This window comes from Cervus canadensis, chromosome 10 (assembly GCF_019320065.1).
Source record: "Cervus canadensis isolate Bull #8, Minnesota chromosome 10, ASM1932006v1, whole genome shotgun sequence".
Taxonomy (NCBI): Eukaryota; Metazoa; Chordata; class Mammalia; order Artiodactyla; family Cervidae; genus Cervus; species Cervus canadensis.
In genome coordinates this window covers 66,504,443-66,519,758 of record NC_057395.1, presented here as the reverse complement: position 1 = coordinate 66,519,758, position 15,316 = coordinate 66,504,443, and the positions used below count along the sequence as shown (strand labels likewise).

General features: G+C 42.9%; 1 protein-coding gene across 2 annotated transcripts in view; it reads right to left on the bottom strand.

Annotated features, from left to right (window-relative positions):
- The window catches only part of DHX35 (DEAH-box helicase 35), a 67,839-nt gene extending 56,674 nt beyond the window's left edge, over positions 1 to 11,165 (bottom strand). For both annotated transcript variants that reach the window (XM_043479491.1, XM_043479492.1), the window contains exons 1-3: positions 11,015 to 11,165; positions 4,131 to 4,264; positions 7 to 99 (exon numbers count right to left, since the gene is read on the bottom strand). In XM_043479491.1, the coding sequence (XP_043335426.1) occupies positions 7 to 99; positions 4,131 to 4,264; positions 11,015 to 11,054 (267 nt within the window). In that variant the 5' untranslated portion in view covers positions 11,055 to 11,165. The remainder of the gene's footprint in view (positions 1 to 6; positions 100 to 4,130; positions 4,265 to 11,014) is intronic.
- Positions 11,166 to 15,316: the final 4,151 nt, after the last annotated feature.

The window sequence follows — 15,316 nt, the reverse complement described above, 5'->3', positions numbered from 1 at the left end:
ACTCACTTGTGGAATCTGTGTGCTCTTCCCACATCCTGTTTCTCCAACGATCACTACTGTCTGATAGTTTTCTATCAAGTATAATATATGATTCCTAAGCTGAAAAAAATACAACCAAACATTGTAAATAGACATACATTTTCTCAAAAGACCTAAACAAAGATATTTAAACATTATGAAACGAACTATTTGCCAAAGGAAAGGACACTTTCAAAAAGAACTACCGAAACATATTCCTATTATCTATCAAAATGTATCTCAGGTACTGTTGGTATCAGTATAAGACAACACAATTGCAACTGAATATAATAACTTATCAAAATATATAATGCACATACTCCTTGATTCAAGAATTCTACTTTTAAGAAGTTATCCTAATACATGTGAACAAACATGTATATACAAATACATTGCAGTGTTGTTTCTAAGTGCCAAAAATCCAAACAGCCTATATGTTTATTGTCAAGGGAGTGATTAAACAGTTATGAAAAGACCCCAATAATGGAATAGTATGTAGCCGTTAAAAAGAACAAATGCCTATTTGTACTGATGTGGAATGGTCAATGAGGTCTGTCATGAGAAGAAAGTAAAATGCAGGACAGTGTGATAATACACAACTATTTTTGCTTTTTTAAAAAGGGTAAATACATATATGCTTCTTTACATATAAACTACTTTGGGGAAAAGCAAAACAAGGCACTGGTAACTGTAATGTCTCCAGGGAGGGGAAGAAAGTGGGGGCAGGGAGCAGGCATATGAGGAACCCCTTTAACTTTGTGCAATATGCATGTATCACCTTATTTTTCATTTACTAACTGGTGAAAACAAAAAGAATATGCTTTCATCTCTACCTCTAGGGCCAAGCGCACAATAAAGAACCTACATGTTACATCTGTATTTCAACTGGGCCTTCCTTTACCCACTCAGTGGGAGCAGAAATGCTAGTTTGGCCACTGGAAAGTCACAGACAACTCCAAGATCCCATGTACTCAGTTTCAGAATGTATTTTTGTACCCACATTTGATTACAGACACACCCAATGATCTGGAAAGTCATGATGATATTCCATAAATTCCTCTTTGAAGGTAAAAATTTGCCAAATTCTCCTACTCTCATCACGGTTCAACTCATCTGACTCCACAGAAGACTGAGACACTCAATGCTGCCTTATTGGTTAAATAAGCTATTGCAGCTGTTTGGGGGTTCCAATTTAGCATTACTTAGGGTCTAAATATGTAATCCTCCAGTTTTAGTGTAAAAATCTTTTAGGATAATTTTATTATCTATTTAACAGATATTAAATAGATATTTAACTATTTGTTAAAAATGAAGATTCCTAGCTCTACCCACAGGGTTTCTGATTCAGCAGGGCTAGGGTAAAGTCCAGGACTTTGCCATTTCTGCAAACACCCAAAGTAGATTCTGCTGCAGGCAGTCTCATGACTCATCTTGATGCTTTCCTGTCGATTGCCTGGACTCTGCACTTTCTTTTGGGTTAGTTTTAGGCAGGGAAAGGTTTGGGTTCTTTGCAGCCATTTTGTAAATAATATCTTGTCAATCCATCTGTTGAATGGACGAATGGGTGGGTGGTCAAAGAAAACTTGAAAGACAGTTTGAATATAGACAGAGAGACACATGGCATTCTAGGAAAGGGAAATAACATAAGTAAAGAAGATGGAAATAAGCAAACTATATGAACTCTATTCAAGAGGTGCTAGATAAAGGCCATGAAAGGCTCCAGGTTTGATTTGGAAATTAATTAATTATTAACACAAGAGATGTAGTGAGGGCCTTGAACATACAGCCAGAGTCCGGGCTTTACCCGGAGGCAGTATGTGCTGTGTGGCAAGCAAACTGGGCAGTGGTATATCAGTGCTTTAAGCGTGCAGAAACTGAAGGCATGAATTCACTTCACGTGCTAAACACGAAGCACTGCAAATGGATATTTGCACACAAAATGATGTGTGACATTCAAGAAAGAGATGACAAGATTTCCAGTTTAGAGACCGGGAAAATGACGGTACCACAAACAGGTACAGGCAGGGAAATCGAGGAGAGCTGGTGCAGAGGGCCAGACTGAGCTTCAACGAGGTTTGAGCTTAATGGAATAAGAATACAACCTTGCATTGCAGTGTCCAGGGCCCAGAGAAAACGACAGCCCACAGGAGGCAGCCAACTGGAATGTTGCCTTGAAATGGCACTGGGGAAAAGGGGGATGAGCCTTAAATTTACTGCTGCTTTAGTTTCAACTTCTATCTTTAAAGCTACTTTCCCTTTAAGTTTTAATGGGGGTGTGGGTGGAGAATGAGTAACTTTTATCCTTTTCGTCTCCTGTGCTGTGCCAGGTCACTTTGGTCCTGTCCAACTCTGTGCGACCTCATGGACTGTAGCCCACCAGGCTCCTCTGTCCATGGGACTCTCCAGGCAAGGATACTGGAGTGGGTTGCCATTTCCTCCTCCAGGAGATTCTCCAGAACCAGGGATCGAAGCCAGGCCTCCTGCATTGCTGCAGATTGTTTCCCAGCTGAGCCACCAGGGAAGCCCTAGATTTATCTTTAACATCTTATGAGATTACAACTGTGCTTAAACTCTGCTTTGATTTTTATCAATAACTTATACTCTCATCTTACCATTTTTAATTTCATCAATATGTTACCATCCTTGTTCTTTTTTTTAATCTGTTGTTTCATTTATCATATTTTACAAGTACAGCTGGTGGATGAAGACGAGTCAAGAAAAGTAAATACTCAGTAAACAATAATTATCCTTGTACTTAAATGTGTATTACATGTCAGGTATTTTACTAAATAATGCTCCATGTGGATTATGGCATCTGGTCCTCATAACTATCCTATGAGGTAGGTCTAATATTACAGATAGAAAACAGAAGCTCAGGTGCTGAAGTAAGGCCACACAGCACACAAATGATGAAGCCTGCCTTTGAACTCTGAAGTCTAGCTCAAGTCTAGACACTTCATCACAGCTCCAACTGTGTCCCTCCATGCTGAACCTATAATCTTATCTTCTGAGGGTCAAACTGGTTTACATTCACATATAATGGATGAGGTTAATCATCTATAGAAGAATCCAGAGACTGTCAGTACAGGAGTGACTAAAATGTCTGGGGCCACAGAAAAGTCTGATGGAGGTGACTTGGCTATATTCAGAAGGTGGCTGCTTCATATCCATTTGGAGAAAGAACATATTGATAAAAGAGGAATTTTTAGCATAGTCTAGACAAAGAATAAGTGCAAGAACCTGACGGCTTTCACCCAACATTGTGCAGGAGAAAAGATAGACAACAGTGCTGGGGGCCCCACCTACTTGAGTCAATTCAGGGGCCTCATAAGAGGCAGCGGGACTTCATTACCCTACATCAGGGGCTACAGGAAATACATATCCTTCGACCGTATTTACACCGCCTTTGGCTCTGAACCCACTTTCTGATTACAACTTGACTTTCCATGTGGACTTGGCAACGGGGAGAAAGTGTGTTCATGGACTGTATTCTCTGTACTGGAGAACCATGGGTGACTGTAAATGAATATACTCTGAATTCTAGTTTAACACTTTGGTTTCTTACAAGATGAGTTTAAGTCCATTTCATGAGACTAATAAAATCCTGCATCTGGATGTGCATGTGGTGTGTAATAACCACACCCAAATGCCATCACTCTCCCCGTGGGGGTTAACCTATTCAACGGAAACAACCCGGTATTTCTAATTAATCTGTGTCAAAGAATATGCCTTTAAAAAGAAAGCAAAAATTGGCCATATGCCAGTAATCTACTGAAAATGGATGCATGAAAGTTCACTGTGCTGTTTTCTCTCCTTTTTATATGTTTGAACTTTTTCATAATTGAAAGCAAAGAGGGGAAAAGAAGAATGTCACTTCCTTTCTTCCAGTTTTTCCAATATGTAAGATCTAACTGAAAAAACCTTAAGGACTTTCCAGATTTCTAAGATTAACACACATGTATTCTGAAGACACCCTTCAGACAGGCCTCTCTGAGCTCACTGCATTCTAAAGGATCATTAACAGTAAGAGGAACATTATTCACTTCAGTGCCAAGTATAAAGCTACTGCAGGCTGCTTCGGGCTGACGACTGAACATGCTTATTCAATGTACCTTGAACACTGGCAGCTTCTGCCTCTGCTGCTCTATAGAAAGGGCAGCATAAGGGTTGTAAACAACAGTTGTTGCCGAGTTTTCAGCTAGACTTTGTCTCTCTTCAGAGATGCTGACACCTGGCCCTTCTGTACCTGCAACAGAAATGTTTTGGTTTCTTTTTTTCAGACTCTCTGATACAAGGAACAGGAAAATCGTGAGAAAATTACAAATTCAAAGACGACGATATACAATGGAAGCCATGCGTTTTTATTTCAAACCACTAAGAGGTATTAAACTGCAATTTCAGGAAAACATCTAGAAAAGTACCTATGAGACTACAGAAAAACATCACAGTGGTGTCAAGAATAAAGGAGACAGCAGTCCCACTGGGCTCCAAGTTGTTCACACACAACTGTAGTGTCTGAGGACAAGGTACTGAGTTCTGGTCACCAGGCTGGGATTATTACCAAACTATTAATAAAAGTGGTGGGAACCCACCAGGAATTAGCTGAAACAAACGAAGAATCCTAACACCGTAGGATGGCAGCACGGTTCAGGGTCAAGGAGCACCAGGGACTCAGACACTGCCTGGCCTTTCTCCGTCATTCTCTGCTCCTCTTAACAAGCTCCTTTCGGTCCCCGGGGCTGGGTTCTCTACAGGAGCTGGAATCAAGGCTGCAGCCAATGCCAGGGCTCAGGCTCACAGTTCCTCCACCACTCACTCACTCACTCACTCACTCACTCACTCACTCACTCACTCGCTCACTCACTCACCCACCGAGCACAGACGGCCGGGCCAGAGATACAGCAGTGAACACTACAGATGCAGGCCCCACCTCTGAGCAGCGGACTTGCTTCTCTTATTCTTCCTTCCGAAGGAAGACGACTTAGAGCACGAAGTGGTGATGGAGAAAGACCCAGGGAGGGGGACAGGGAGTCCCAGGTGTGTGCTGACTATTTGGAAGGCAGGGACGGCTTTCTTTCCCCCAGTTTAAGGCCACTGCCTGGCCCGATCCAGTCAACCATGGCCTTGGAAAGGGCTACAATAATTGGCAGCTTCTATTTGAGTCACAGAACTGAAGTGATTGGGAAGGAAGTGCTGGTGCGCTGTGCTGAGCAGATTAAACACCCGATACCCACAGTGGCTTCTTCTTTTTTTATTATTATTTATTTGGTCGTGCTTTGTCTTAGTTGCAGCATGCAGGATCTTCACTGAAGCATGCAGGATCTTTAACTGCAGCATGTGGGATCTAGTTCCTTGACCAGAGATTGAACCTGGGCTCCCCTGCATGGGGAGCAGGGAGTCTTGGTCACTGGACCACCCAGCAAGTCCTACCACCGTGGCTTCTTGGTAAGAACAGTAACAAACTGGGGCTCAGTCTTCCTGCCATGAAAAACTGTTTGAAGTACTATGGATCTTTAGCCTGAAAAGGAAAAAGCCTTAGGAGTAACGTGGGCTCCATCTTTATGATCAGCCTCTGTAATTTGTCACACCAAATTGTTCGTGCATCCCAAGACAGAACTCAAGAGTTCTAAGTAAACGGTACAGGGTTCAGAATTCAACTCAACATAAGGAAGGTATCTCTAAAAGTAAGACTTGCTCAGCACAAGAGAGTGTCACCTTTGGGAATCAATAAAAACCCTCCCTGGAAGTTCACGGCCCTCTGTGAGGGCTGCTTCAAGGATCACTACCCAATACTATCATCACCCAGGTTTCTGAATGCAGAATCCGCGATGCTATGTAAAAGTGCAGAGGTTTTGTGATCAGAATACTTAGCCTAGTGGTTTATTTTTACATTTCTTGAAGGGTCCCAAATCCCCCTGACAATCTAATTAAGGCTATGAACTCCATCTCCTGAAAAATACAACAGAGAGTAATCTATCAGAACACAAAATGCTGGAGGTCCAGAGACCACTCCCAGAGCTAAATTCAGAATCACTGCTGTATACCTCTGATCCCTTTTCCATTTGTTTCTAGGAACACAGTCGTGTTCCAGAGGTCCAAGACTGTCAAAAATCAGGTAAGTGGGGCACTACTATATTGTTTTTGCCAAAATGTTGACCTTCCTTTCAACAAGATAGAAGACAGAACGGGACTTGGAACAAAGCCTGCACTCAGAGGCACATTTCCTTTCCTTTCTCCCCTTATTATCGCTACATCTGATTAATTCCTTGTGAGCTTCACTCAAGAAAACTAGAGCAAAGAAATAGCTTATCCTCATCAGCTCTGTTTTTGTCCTGAATTCTCTTCTTTTCAACACATTTTAAACCTTTATAGAGTGCCTAGAATCTTTTAACATTGCTCCTACCATGTCTCCGGAGAAGGCAATGGCAACCCACTCCAGTACTCTTGCTTGGAAAATCCTATGGATGGAGTAGCCTGGTAGGCTGCAGTCCATTGGGTCGCTAAGAGTCGGGCACGACTGAGCAACTTCACTTTCACTTTTCACTTTCATGCATTGGAGAAGGAAATGGCAACCCACTCCAGTGTTCCTGCCTGGAGAATCCCAGGGACAGAGGAGCCCGGTGGGCTGCCGTCTATAGGGTAGCATAGTCAGACACAACTGAAGCGACTTAGCAGCAGCAGCTACAACGTCTCACCTCCTCCCACTCCAAGATTTAATCCACCCAGGTGTCTTCCTGACTACCCCACCCCTCCTGTCTCTAACCTACAGCCAAGTTCACCTCGGTACATGCGGTTATGAGGTCTTTTACAAGAACAGCTGCTGTCAATCAATGAGGAGCATGTCTCCTCCATACAAAAGACTCCATTCAGCCAAACTAGGACTGCTTCCTGGCTGTCTATACATCCCATGGCCCATTCTGGCTTCCTAGGGTTTGTTTTTCCCTTGGGAATATTCTCAGTGCTTAAATGAGTAACAAGCTTGTAATTCTTGTAAATTTAAAGGCCTTCACCTTTCCATCTATAAAACAAGATTGATAACAGCACACCCCCTCCCCCTCTTCAGCATTCCTTCTAACCCAATTTTTCAGTTTAAGTGGTGATCCATCAATGCGTTATAAAATTCATGTACTTCTTTAATATGCTATGTGACTCAATTATTTTGGTGTTTTGGACACTGCTGAGGCGCCATCCCACTCTGCCTTTGTTCCTGCTAAACTAGAAATAAAATAGTATCAGAGTGCATCCCAAGAAGCACTGTTGTTTTTGTGCAACCCTCTTCAATTGTGTGTGTATGTGTACACACACGTGCGTGCGTGCTGGATCACAGCACATTTCTAGCTGTGTATCTGATCAAAAAATCTTCAAAGCTGTTGCTGTAAAGTGTTTGCCAGACACGTGGTCAAACACTGACTTATCATTAAATATCTGTTGAATGAAGGAAGGAAAATGGCCAGGCCCTTCTGATTCACTTGGACTAACAAATCAAGTCAAATTTTTTTTCTACAGAAACCTCAGGCAGCTCATACAAAGATCTTAAGGCAGAGATCACAAAATGGTAGAGATCACAAACTATGAGGTCCCCAAACATGCCATCATTAAAATGTTTGAAATCGTTCATTTAAAACATGTCAAAATTTACTATTCTAACCTGGGCATGAGGCCATGTGACAACCGTTGGGTGGAACCACACACAGCTTCCTGCTTTAGACAGGATATTGTATGCTTCAGGCTAATCGACACAGCACACACTAGAGTCTGCCACAGTTCCCACCTCTCCTTACTGCTTCCACCCGGCTGCTTCGCTTATTTAGACTGTCCGAAAGGCCCCTGCAGCTACCTGAGCTTGTGACTCCCAGCCTGTAGGACACATGTTCGTCTACCCTTATACCCAGTCTCAGCCACTTCCCTGACCTCCACTGTGTATTTCTCATATCCTATTTTCACACCTTCAACTTCAGTTTCCTCATCTGTAAAACAAGAGTAATACCTCCATCACAAGATATTGTGATCACTTAATAAGATGACATAAGTAAAAGTGACTAGCACAAAGTGTCCAGTAAGTGTCACCAAATGCATTACCAACTGAGTTAATAGCAAAACAGTTTACCTGGACCAGTGGTTCCCAAACTTTAATGCATACTGGAATCACCCGGAGATCTTTAAAAATTACTGATGCCTGGTTCTGAGCCCCTCTAGACTTCTGATTTATCGCCATAGAGTAAAACCGAATAGCAGGAGTTTTTAAAAGCTTCCCAAGTGATTCAGCTACACAGCAAAATTTGAGAACCACTTACCTAGATAGTCACCGAACCCAGAAATCTGAGTCATTACTGACTTCACCTTCCTCTGTATGTGCCTCTAAAAGGCCTCTCCAATTAGGTCCCTCCCTACAGCTCACATGCCAGAACTGCGGCTTTCAATACCCCTCCTCGGTTTCAGTAGCACCTTCTCTTACGGATGTCCCTGACCCTAATTTCCTCCCCTAAGCATTGTGCACACCAATGCCAGTTACCTTCCAAAAATAAACTAGATCATGTTATCTCCTGCTTAAAAACAGTGAAATCCAAATTCTTTAACTTGCTTGGAGACTTCTCACAATGAGGCCCCTACTTACCATTCTGGCTTCATGTCCTGCCACGCCCCACGCTATGTTGTTGTTTAGTTGCTAAGTTGTATCCAACTCTTTTGTGACCCCATGGACTGCAGTCTGCCAGGATCATCTGCCCATGGGATTTTCCAGGCAAGAATACTGGAGTGGGTAGTCACCTCCTTCTCCAGGGGATCCTTCCAACCCAGGGACTGAATGAACCTCTGTTTCCTATGTTGGCAGGGGGATTCTTTACCACTGAGCCACCTGGGAAGCCCCACCACAAAACATACCCTACCACTAAACATCACCATGCTACTCAATAATTCTGGCGTTTTGGACACTGCTGAGGCACCATCCCACTCTGCCTTTGTTCATGCTACACACTTTAGAGTTCCATTCTCCTACCTCTCCATGGCACAAAGCTTCATTTGTGCTCCAACGTTCACCTCAAAAAATAGCACTATCTTGATGAATGATATCTTATCCACACATATCTTATGTACACATTCAACCTCTCCCTCTTGTCTGTTTGTGTACTTACTCGTTCAGTCTTTGTGACCCCATGGATTGTACCCCACCAGGCTCCTCTGACAATGGAATTCTCCAGGCTAGAATACCGGAGTGAGTAACCATTCCCTTTTCCAAGGGATCTTCCCAACCCAGGGACTGAACCCGAGTCTTCTGCATTGCAGGCAGATTCTTTTACCGTCTGAGCCACCAGGGAAGCTCTCCTCTGTCCAATACTTCCATGAATTTTAATAAGCTAAATATGTATCTAGGGCTAAGAGCTTGACATGTATTCTCATCTAATCCTCAAAACAATCCTCTGGGTAGGTGCTTGCCCAATTTACAGATAGAGTAACTGTGATTTTCCCAAATTGCCAAGTTAGAAAAGGGCAGTCAGGACAGTCTCGACAGTCTGATCCTCGTAGAGTTCCTCTTCCTTACCACTCCCTTTTTCTGTCTCACTTTAAAATCTCTTAAAGAGGATATCCAATTTCATAATACAATTGAGAGAGAGAGCATAAATCTTGAGAGTAGAGCTTTGGTCATCCATATTTGTCTCCTGACTAGAAGGCTAGGTGTCCAGTAAGTATAACTTCAGTGAATAAACTAAACAGTGGAATAGAACTCTGAGAGTAATCCCATGTTCCTTAACCAAGAGAGTATCCTGGTCTGATTTTCAACAATTTATTCAGGCCTTTATTGCACTTAACACTCTGACCTGTTATTAAAGGCTCAAAGAAATAAAACAAAGTATTTCATTACCTAACTGGACCTTAGTTTTGGCTGCAAATAAAACTCAAGGATGGATAATTGGCTGAGGACTTGAAATGCTGAATCATAAAATCATAAAACTCATTAAGTGACAAACTACAGATTTTAAAAAAAGAATTAATACCTCTTGCTTGGGTTTTCTTCCGTATCACTGATAAGCATGGTCAGAATTTCAGGGAATCACGCTAAAATACCCTTGAAAACCTTCCCCTATATTACCCTTCCCTGTCTTATTTCATTTTTGCTGCAATATACTTTACACATCTAGACCAACAGAGGCTCAAGTGGTGGAAAAAAGTAAGTTGGCAATGATTAAGAAACTTTTGTTTTTTCACAAGAAACTGATGGAAGGGGAGGGAGGGTCTGGTACGTAAGCATTCAACAAATCTTGATTAATGAGTAAATTCAAACAAAACAAGCAAATCATTTGGCGGCTGAGACTGTGTTAGCCTGAAAGACTGGAAGTGGGTGAGGGCCAATACGGAGAGAATGTTCACTTCTGGCAGACACGCGGGGTGGACAAAAATTACCCTAAAACAGACTAAGATACTTTCCCTTTTAATGAGCACTTACTCTACATGAAACAACGCGCTCACGTTCTCCTTATTCTAGCCCACATGATAGGTGTTATTATTCCTCCCATTTCACAGATGAGAAGGCTAAGGCTAAGAAGGAACTTGCTCAAAGGAACTCTACTACTCTACGGCAGAGCCTAGAATTCTAATCCAGGCAGTCTGATTTCCTAACCTGAACTCCCAAACCCTGAGTAGCACCACCTGTCCAGTCCCAGAGTAGCCCCAGGGCGGTAAAAGGACACGCGTGGGCGCTTCAGCTTTTCCCCATCTCACGAGTTGGGCAAGACAGGCCCCAGGAGCGAGGAAAACGAGGCCGGGGGAGGCTGAGAGACTGTAATGAGGTCACGGAGAATTTCTGCCCAGGCTGGGGGCGGATCCCTGAATCTCTCGGAACCACTGTGCACGCCTAAGCTTCCGAGCCCACCAGCGCGGCAGTGGCCAACCCGCCTAGGTCAAGGCTGCGAGCACGCCCGCAGGCCCCAGGAGGCTGGCCGTGGGGTCAAGACCGAAGTCAGGCCGCCTTATCTGCCCAGCGTTCCGCCAAGGGCCTTACCAGGTCTCCAGAACTTCACCGGTCCCACGGGCGCAGCCATGCTGGGGTGAAAGGTCACGAGCAAGGCTCCACCCCTCCGCCGCGCACCAGCCCCCAAAGGGGCTGGGGGGCGTGGCCCGTGAGGAGCCTCGCTCTAGGAGGTTCCGCGGTGTTACGGCCACGCCCCCGTAACCACCCCCCTCCGAGCCTCGTGATTTGCGTTTCAGCCCCGCCCCGGACCCATGTGATCGGCTCCGCCATATTGGAGAAAAGGGCGCGCTTCTCTTTCTCTTTAGCGTAGCCGACCTGCATAGCAGACCTGGGTTCTGAGTGGCCTTAGGAGTTTGGCGTGGCCCGGAGGGTGGCAGCACACTTCTGAAAGGTTGAGCTTGGCAAGAGATCGCTGGTCCGAGAGTTTGTCGCCGCCTGCGGTACGCGGTGGGCAAGGAAGCAGTGCATCCCAAATTAACATTACGTTGTAACCTATCACGGGTGTATTATTACTTTTAGTCTCCTCCACATTTTCAGATTGGAGGATAATAGTAACTACCTAGTGGATTTTATGGTTCAGTAAATATTGGGCTCCTGCCGTGCGCCCAGGCATTGCAGTTTGTCTCTTTCATGAACTTCTGTCCCAGAGAGGAGGGGCGAGGGTGTCCTGGGAGTAAATGAGTAAACGCAGGATAAGCAGTGGTGTTTGGGGTCTTCCCTGGTAGTTCAGTGGTTAGGACTTGGCACTTAATGCAGGGCGCCTGGGTTGGATCCCTGGGCAGGAACCTAGGTCTTGCATGCCGCAACTAAGACTGGGAGCAGCCAAACTAAAAATAAAACCAAAAAAGTTTATAATTAACAGTAAATAAAACGATGGAAACCAGTATGGAAGCCTCCAGAGACCCTGAGAGTAATGCCGAGAAGGAAGAATAGATTGAAATAAGAAAATTAGAAATGGGTAGATCTGTTAGGCTAGGACATTGGCCCAGTATTTCCTCCAGTTTCATTCATGACCCATGTTTCAAATGCTTGTTAAAAGTACAGATTCTAGACCCCCAATCCAATCCCGAATCAGAATATCCAGGGACATGGCCTAAAAAACTGCATTGAAAACGTGCTACAGAAGATTCTTTCCAGTAACCAGCTTGAGAAAGATTCCACTAATGAGAGCTGATACACTGGAGTAAAGGAAATGCTTATATGGGTAGGCAACTAATTGGAAGGAAGTGAGAAGGTGCAGAATCTATGTATTTTAGAGCTGTGAAGAAAAGTCTTATTCCTTGCGAGAAATGGTAGTCGTGGAAAGATCAAAGGCTTTGGAGACAAGTAGAATTTGGAATCCTCACTCTGCCTTTCCTAGCTCCTAGCTGTCATCTAATCTTAGTTGTAAGATGAGGTTTAAAAAGTTTTTATTATTAAAAAAAATTTTTTTTTAATAAAAAGTTTTTATTAAATGTGAGAACATGTAAGGTAGCCTACAACATAGGACATCCAATCAGTGTTTGCTGTGAATAGCTCATAGAGCAAATTGACCAAGGGAAAAATCAGAACTTACACATATACACACTAATTTTCCAACTATTCCATTTCCATAATGAAAACAGGGTTCCATACATGATCATCTCTGCCCAAAATTCTCTACTGATCCTTTAAAATATCCTTATGTCAGCTCTAAGGCTTCTCTAAATTCACAATCCAACTTCAGTATTCTCCTCCTGCAGACTCAGAACCTGTCTGCTTGTTCTGTGATTTAACACTCATTTAGTTAAACTATAATCTGTCTCCACTGTTACATTGGAAGCATCTAGAGAACATGCATCATATTATTATAACTCAAAGCAAAGTGCCCACTAAGTGATGTATATGTGAACACCATGCTTTATAGTTTTAATTCTTAATTACATAGACCCTTCCTTGTTTTATTTTTGTCTGATTTTCAATAAGGGCCCAAGTATGCAAAACAGGATTTATATTAATGCATAAATACAAGGGTAAATGAAATAAATGCCACTTTTTATTATTTCTATATTTATTTATATTTATTTTGGTCACGCTGCGCAGCATCTGGGATCTTAATTTCAACCATGGAACAAACCCATGTCCCTGCATTGGAGGCTTGGAGCCTTAACCATTACCAGTGAAGTCCCTGCTTTCTGTATTTTATAAACTAGGACTTATATGATGAAGACTTCCTGTTTACAAAGAGTGTAATGGCCATGTGCAAATTACTAGATCATAATCTTAAAGCTGGAGGAGACTTTAATCACCTAAATTCTTTGTTTTGCAGAAAAAACAAGAACAGCCCATGGAAGTTGAAAGAACTTGGTCAGAATGAATGGGCTAATTTAGTATCAGAATTGAAACTAGACTTTAGGCTTTCTAATTCCCAGGTCAGTGGTTTTTCAGCCACATGGACCGTTTAAAACTGTTAAGAGTTTAGCTCTCCTTGATGAGAATTAATTCATCTACCCCAGAAAGTTCTCTTAGCCCAACTGTCTCTAACGGGTCCTTTTGCTTTCAAAGACTTCTGCTACAGAAAGCATCTAAGTAATACCCTAGATATTGAGTGGTTTTGTTGCCACAAACTAGGAATGGTCTCCATGGACTGTCTTATCTTTCCTAATAAACTATTTCAGAAAGAATGGCATAAAACAACTACTAATTAAACCCATTGTTTCTTGACATGGCATCCAGTATTTAGCTCATTGCCAACAATTCCAAGAAAGTTTGATCATTTTGTTACATTTTGCAACTTCCAAATGACCGATTTTCCACAGATAGTCCTCAAGATGTTCCATAGGTATATTATAGAAGTTTTTCTCTGCCTCTGGTTAACTGATACTTTCTGCTTTGTAATATAGCCCATCTGTCTTGGCCATGTTTAGGAGGCATAGGATTTGGAGTGTTCATCATTGTACCAGTAAAGTCTTTTATGTTACAAGTAATAGGAAACCCAACTCATTTTTATTAGGCAAAAATGGCTCATATAATCTAAAAAGTCCAAGTAATTCTGATTTGAGACACAGCTGCACTGAGGCCATTAGGACATAACCAAGACTTGCTTCTGATCATAACATTCTGCCTCCTGCTGACCCAGGTGTCACATGGTAACTAGATGGTCATTCAACTCATGTCACATCCTCTTAGCATCAAGCCTTTTTCCAAAAATTCCTGGCAAAAGCATCTAGCTGGGCACATATCCATCCCTGAATCAATCACTAGAGCATCCTGACTGGCTTAAATCTGACTGGTTATACACTCCCCAAGTCAAGTGTGCTCAGCTTCACCAGGACCACATGGACTGAGAACTGGAAACAGAATGGTCCCTCAGAGAGTCTTCTGAGAATGAGATTATCAGAGGTGGAATGAAGGCAGCAAAAATAATGAGTAGCCTCCCATGTATGCATGTACTATACTAGAACTCCTGGCTTCCTAAGAAAAATCCTAGCTGCCCTTGGGTCTCCTTCAGGAAGCCAGATCAGAGTTATCCCCCAGCTTGAAAAGACAGTTCTTTGCAGAATTGCCTTTCCTGAATTGTACTACAACGGGGATTTTCCACTGACTTTAACATGCAGCCCTCTGGGACTTGTAGCATATATAAACCTGTCTGGTTTGTTCACTTGCATACAAATGATCAGGTTCATACAGGTGTTAGCATAAACAAAAGTGTTTACTCAGCTCCAGGAATCTGGGTACAGAGGTGTGGAGAACCCACCAGGAGAGACTCAGCTAAATATTAGCAGTCTCTATCATGTAGGCCTGAGGAATTTTGTGCATCTATTGAACAGAGTGAGTTGGGGATGGCAAGGTCTGCCAGATGCTTCCTAGGTAAGATGACTGTATGCTTTATCGGAGAGTGAAAGGGCAGGTTCGGGGCATACACTGGACTTCTGCCAGGCAAATTGGGATATATTTCCAGGTGCGTAGCGCCAGGAACCTAGAATAACAATGCCTCTGTGAACATACTCAACATAAGGTATGTATTCCACACTCACGGAATATGTATGGATGCATTCAACTGCTTTATAGCTTTAGACAAACACCTTGTGGAGTCTCGTGTTTCGGCACACCCCAGAACATCTGTCATTGTGTTTATTTTCAGAATACTTCACAGTATCATTTTTATAAAAGGATTCTTCTAAGAAATTCTCATCTGATCTTAGTACCAAGAATTGGGTTTTTCCTGTACCTGGAGTTAATCTTATGGACATTGTGGATGCTGGATCTGACCAGGTTTCTCTTTCTGCCTTGGTTACTGAGAAGCTTAAAGTGTGTGCTCTGCCCAAAGTGTCAGTCATGGTGGCGTATATTGACAGTGTCCTTCCTGACACC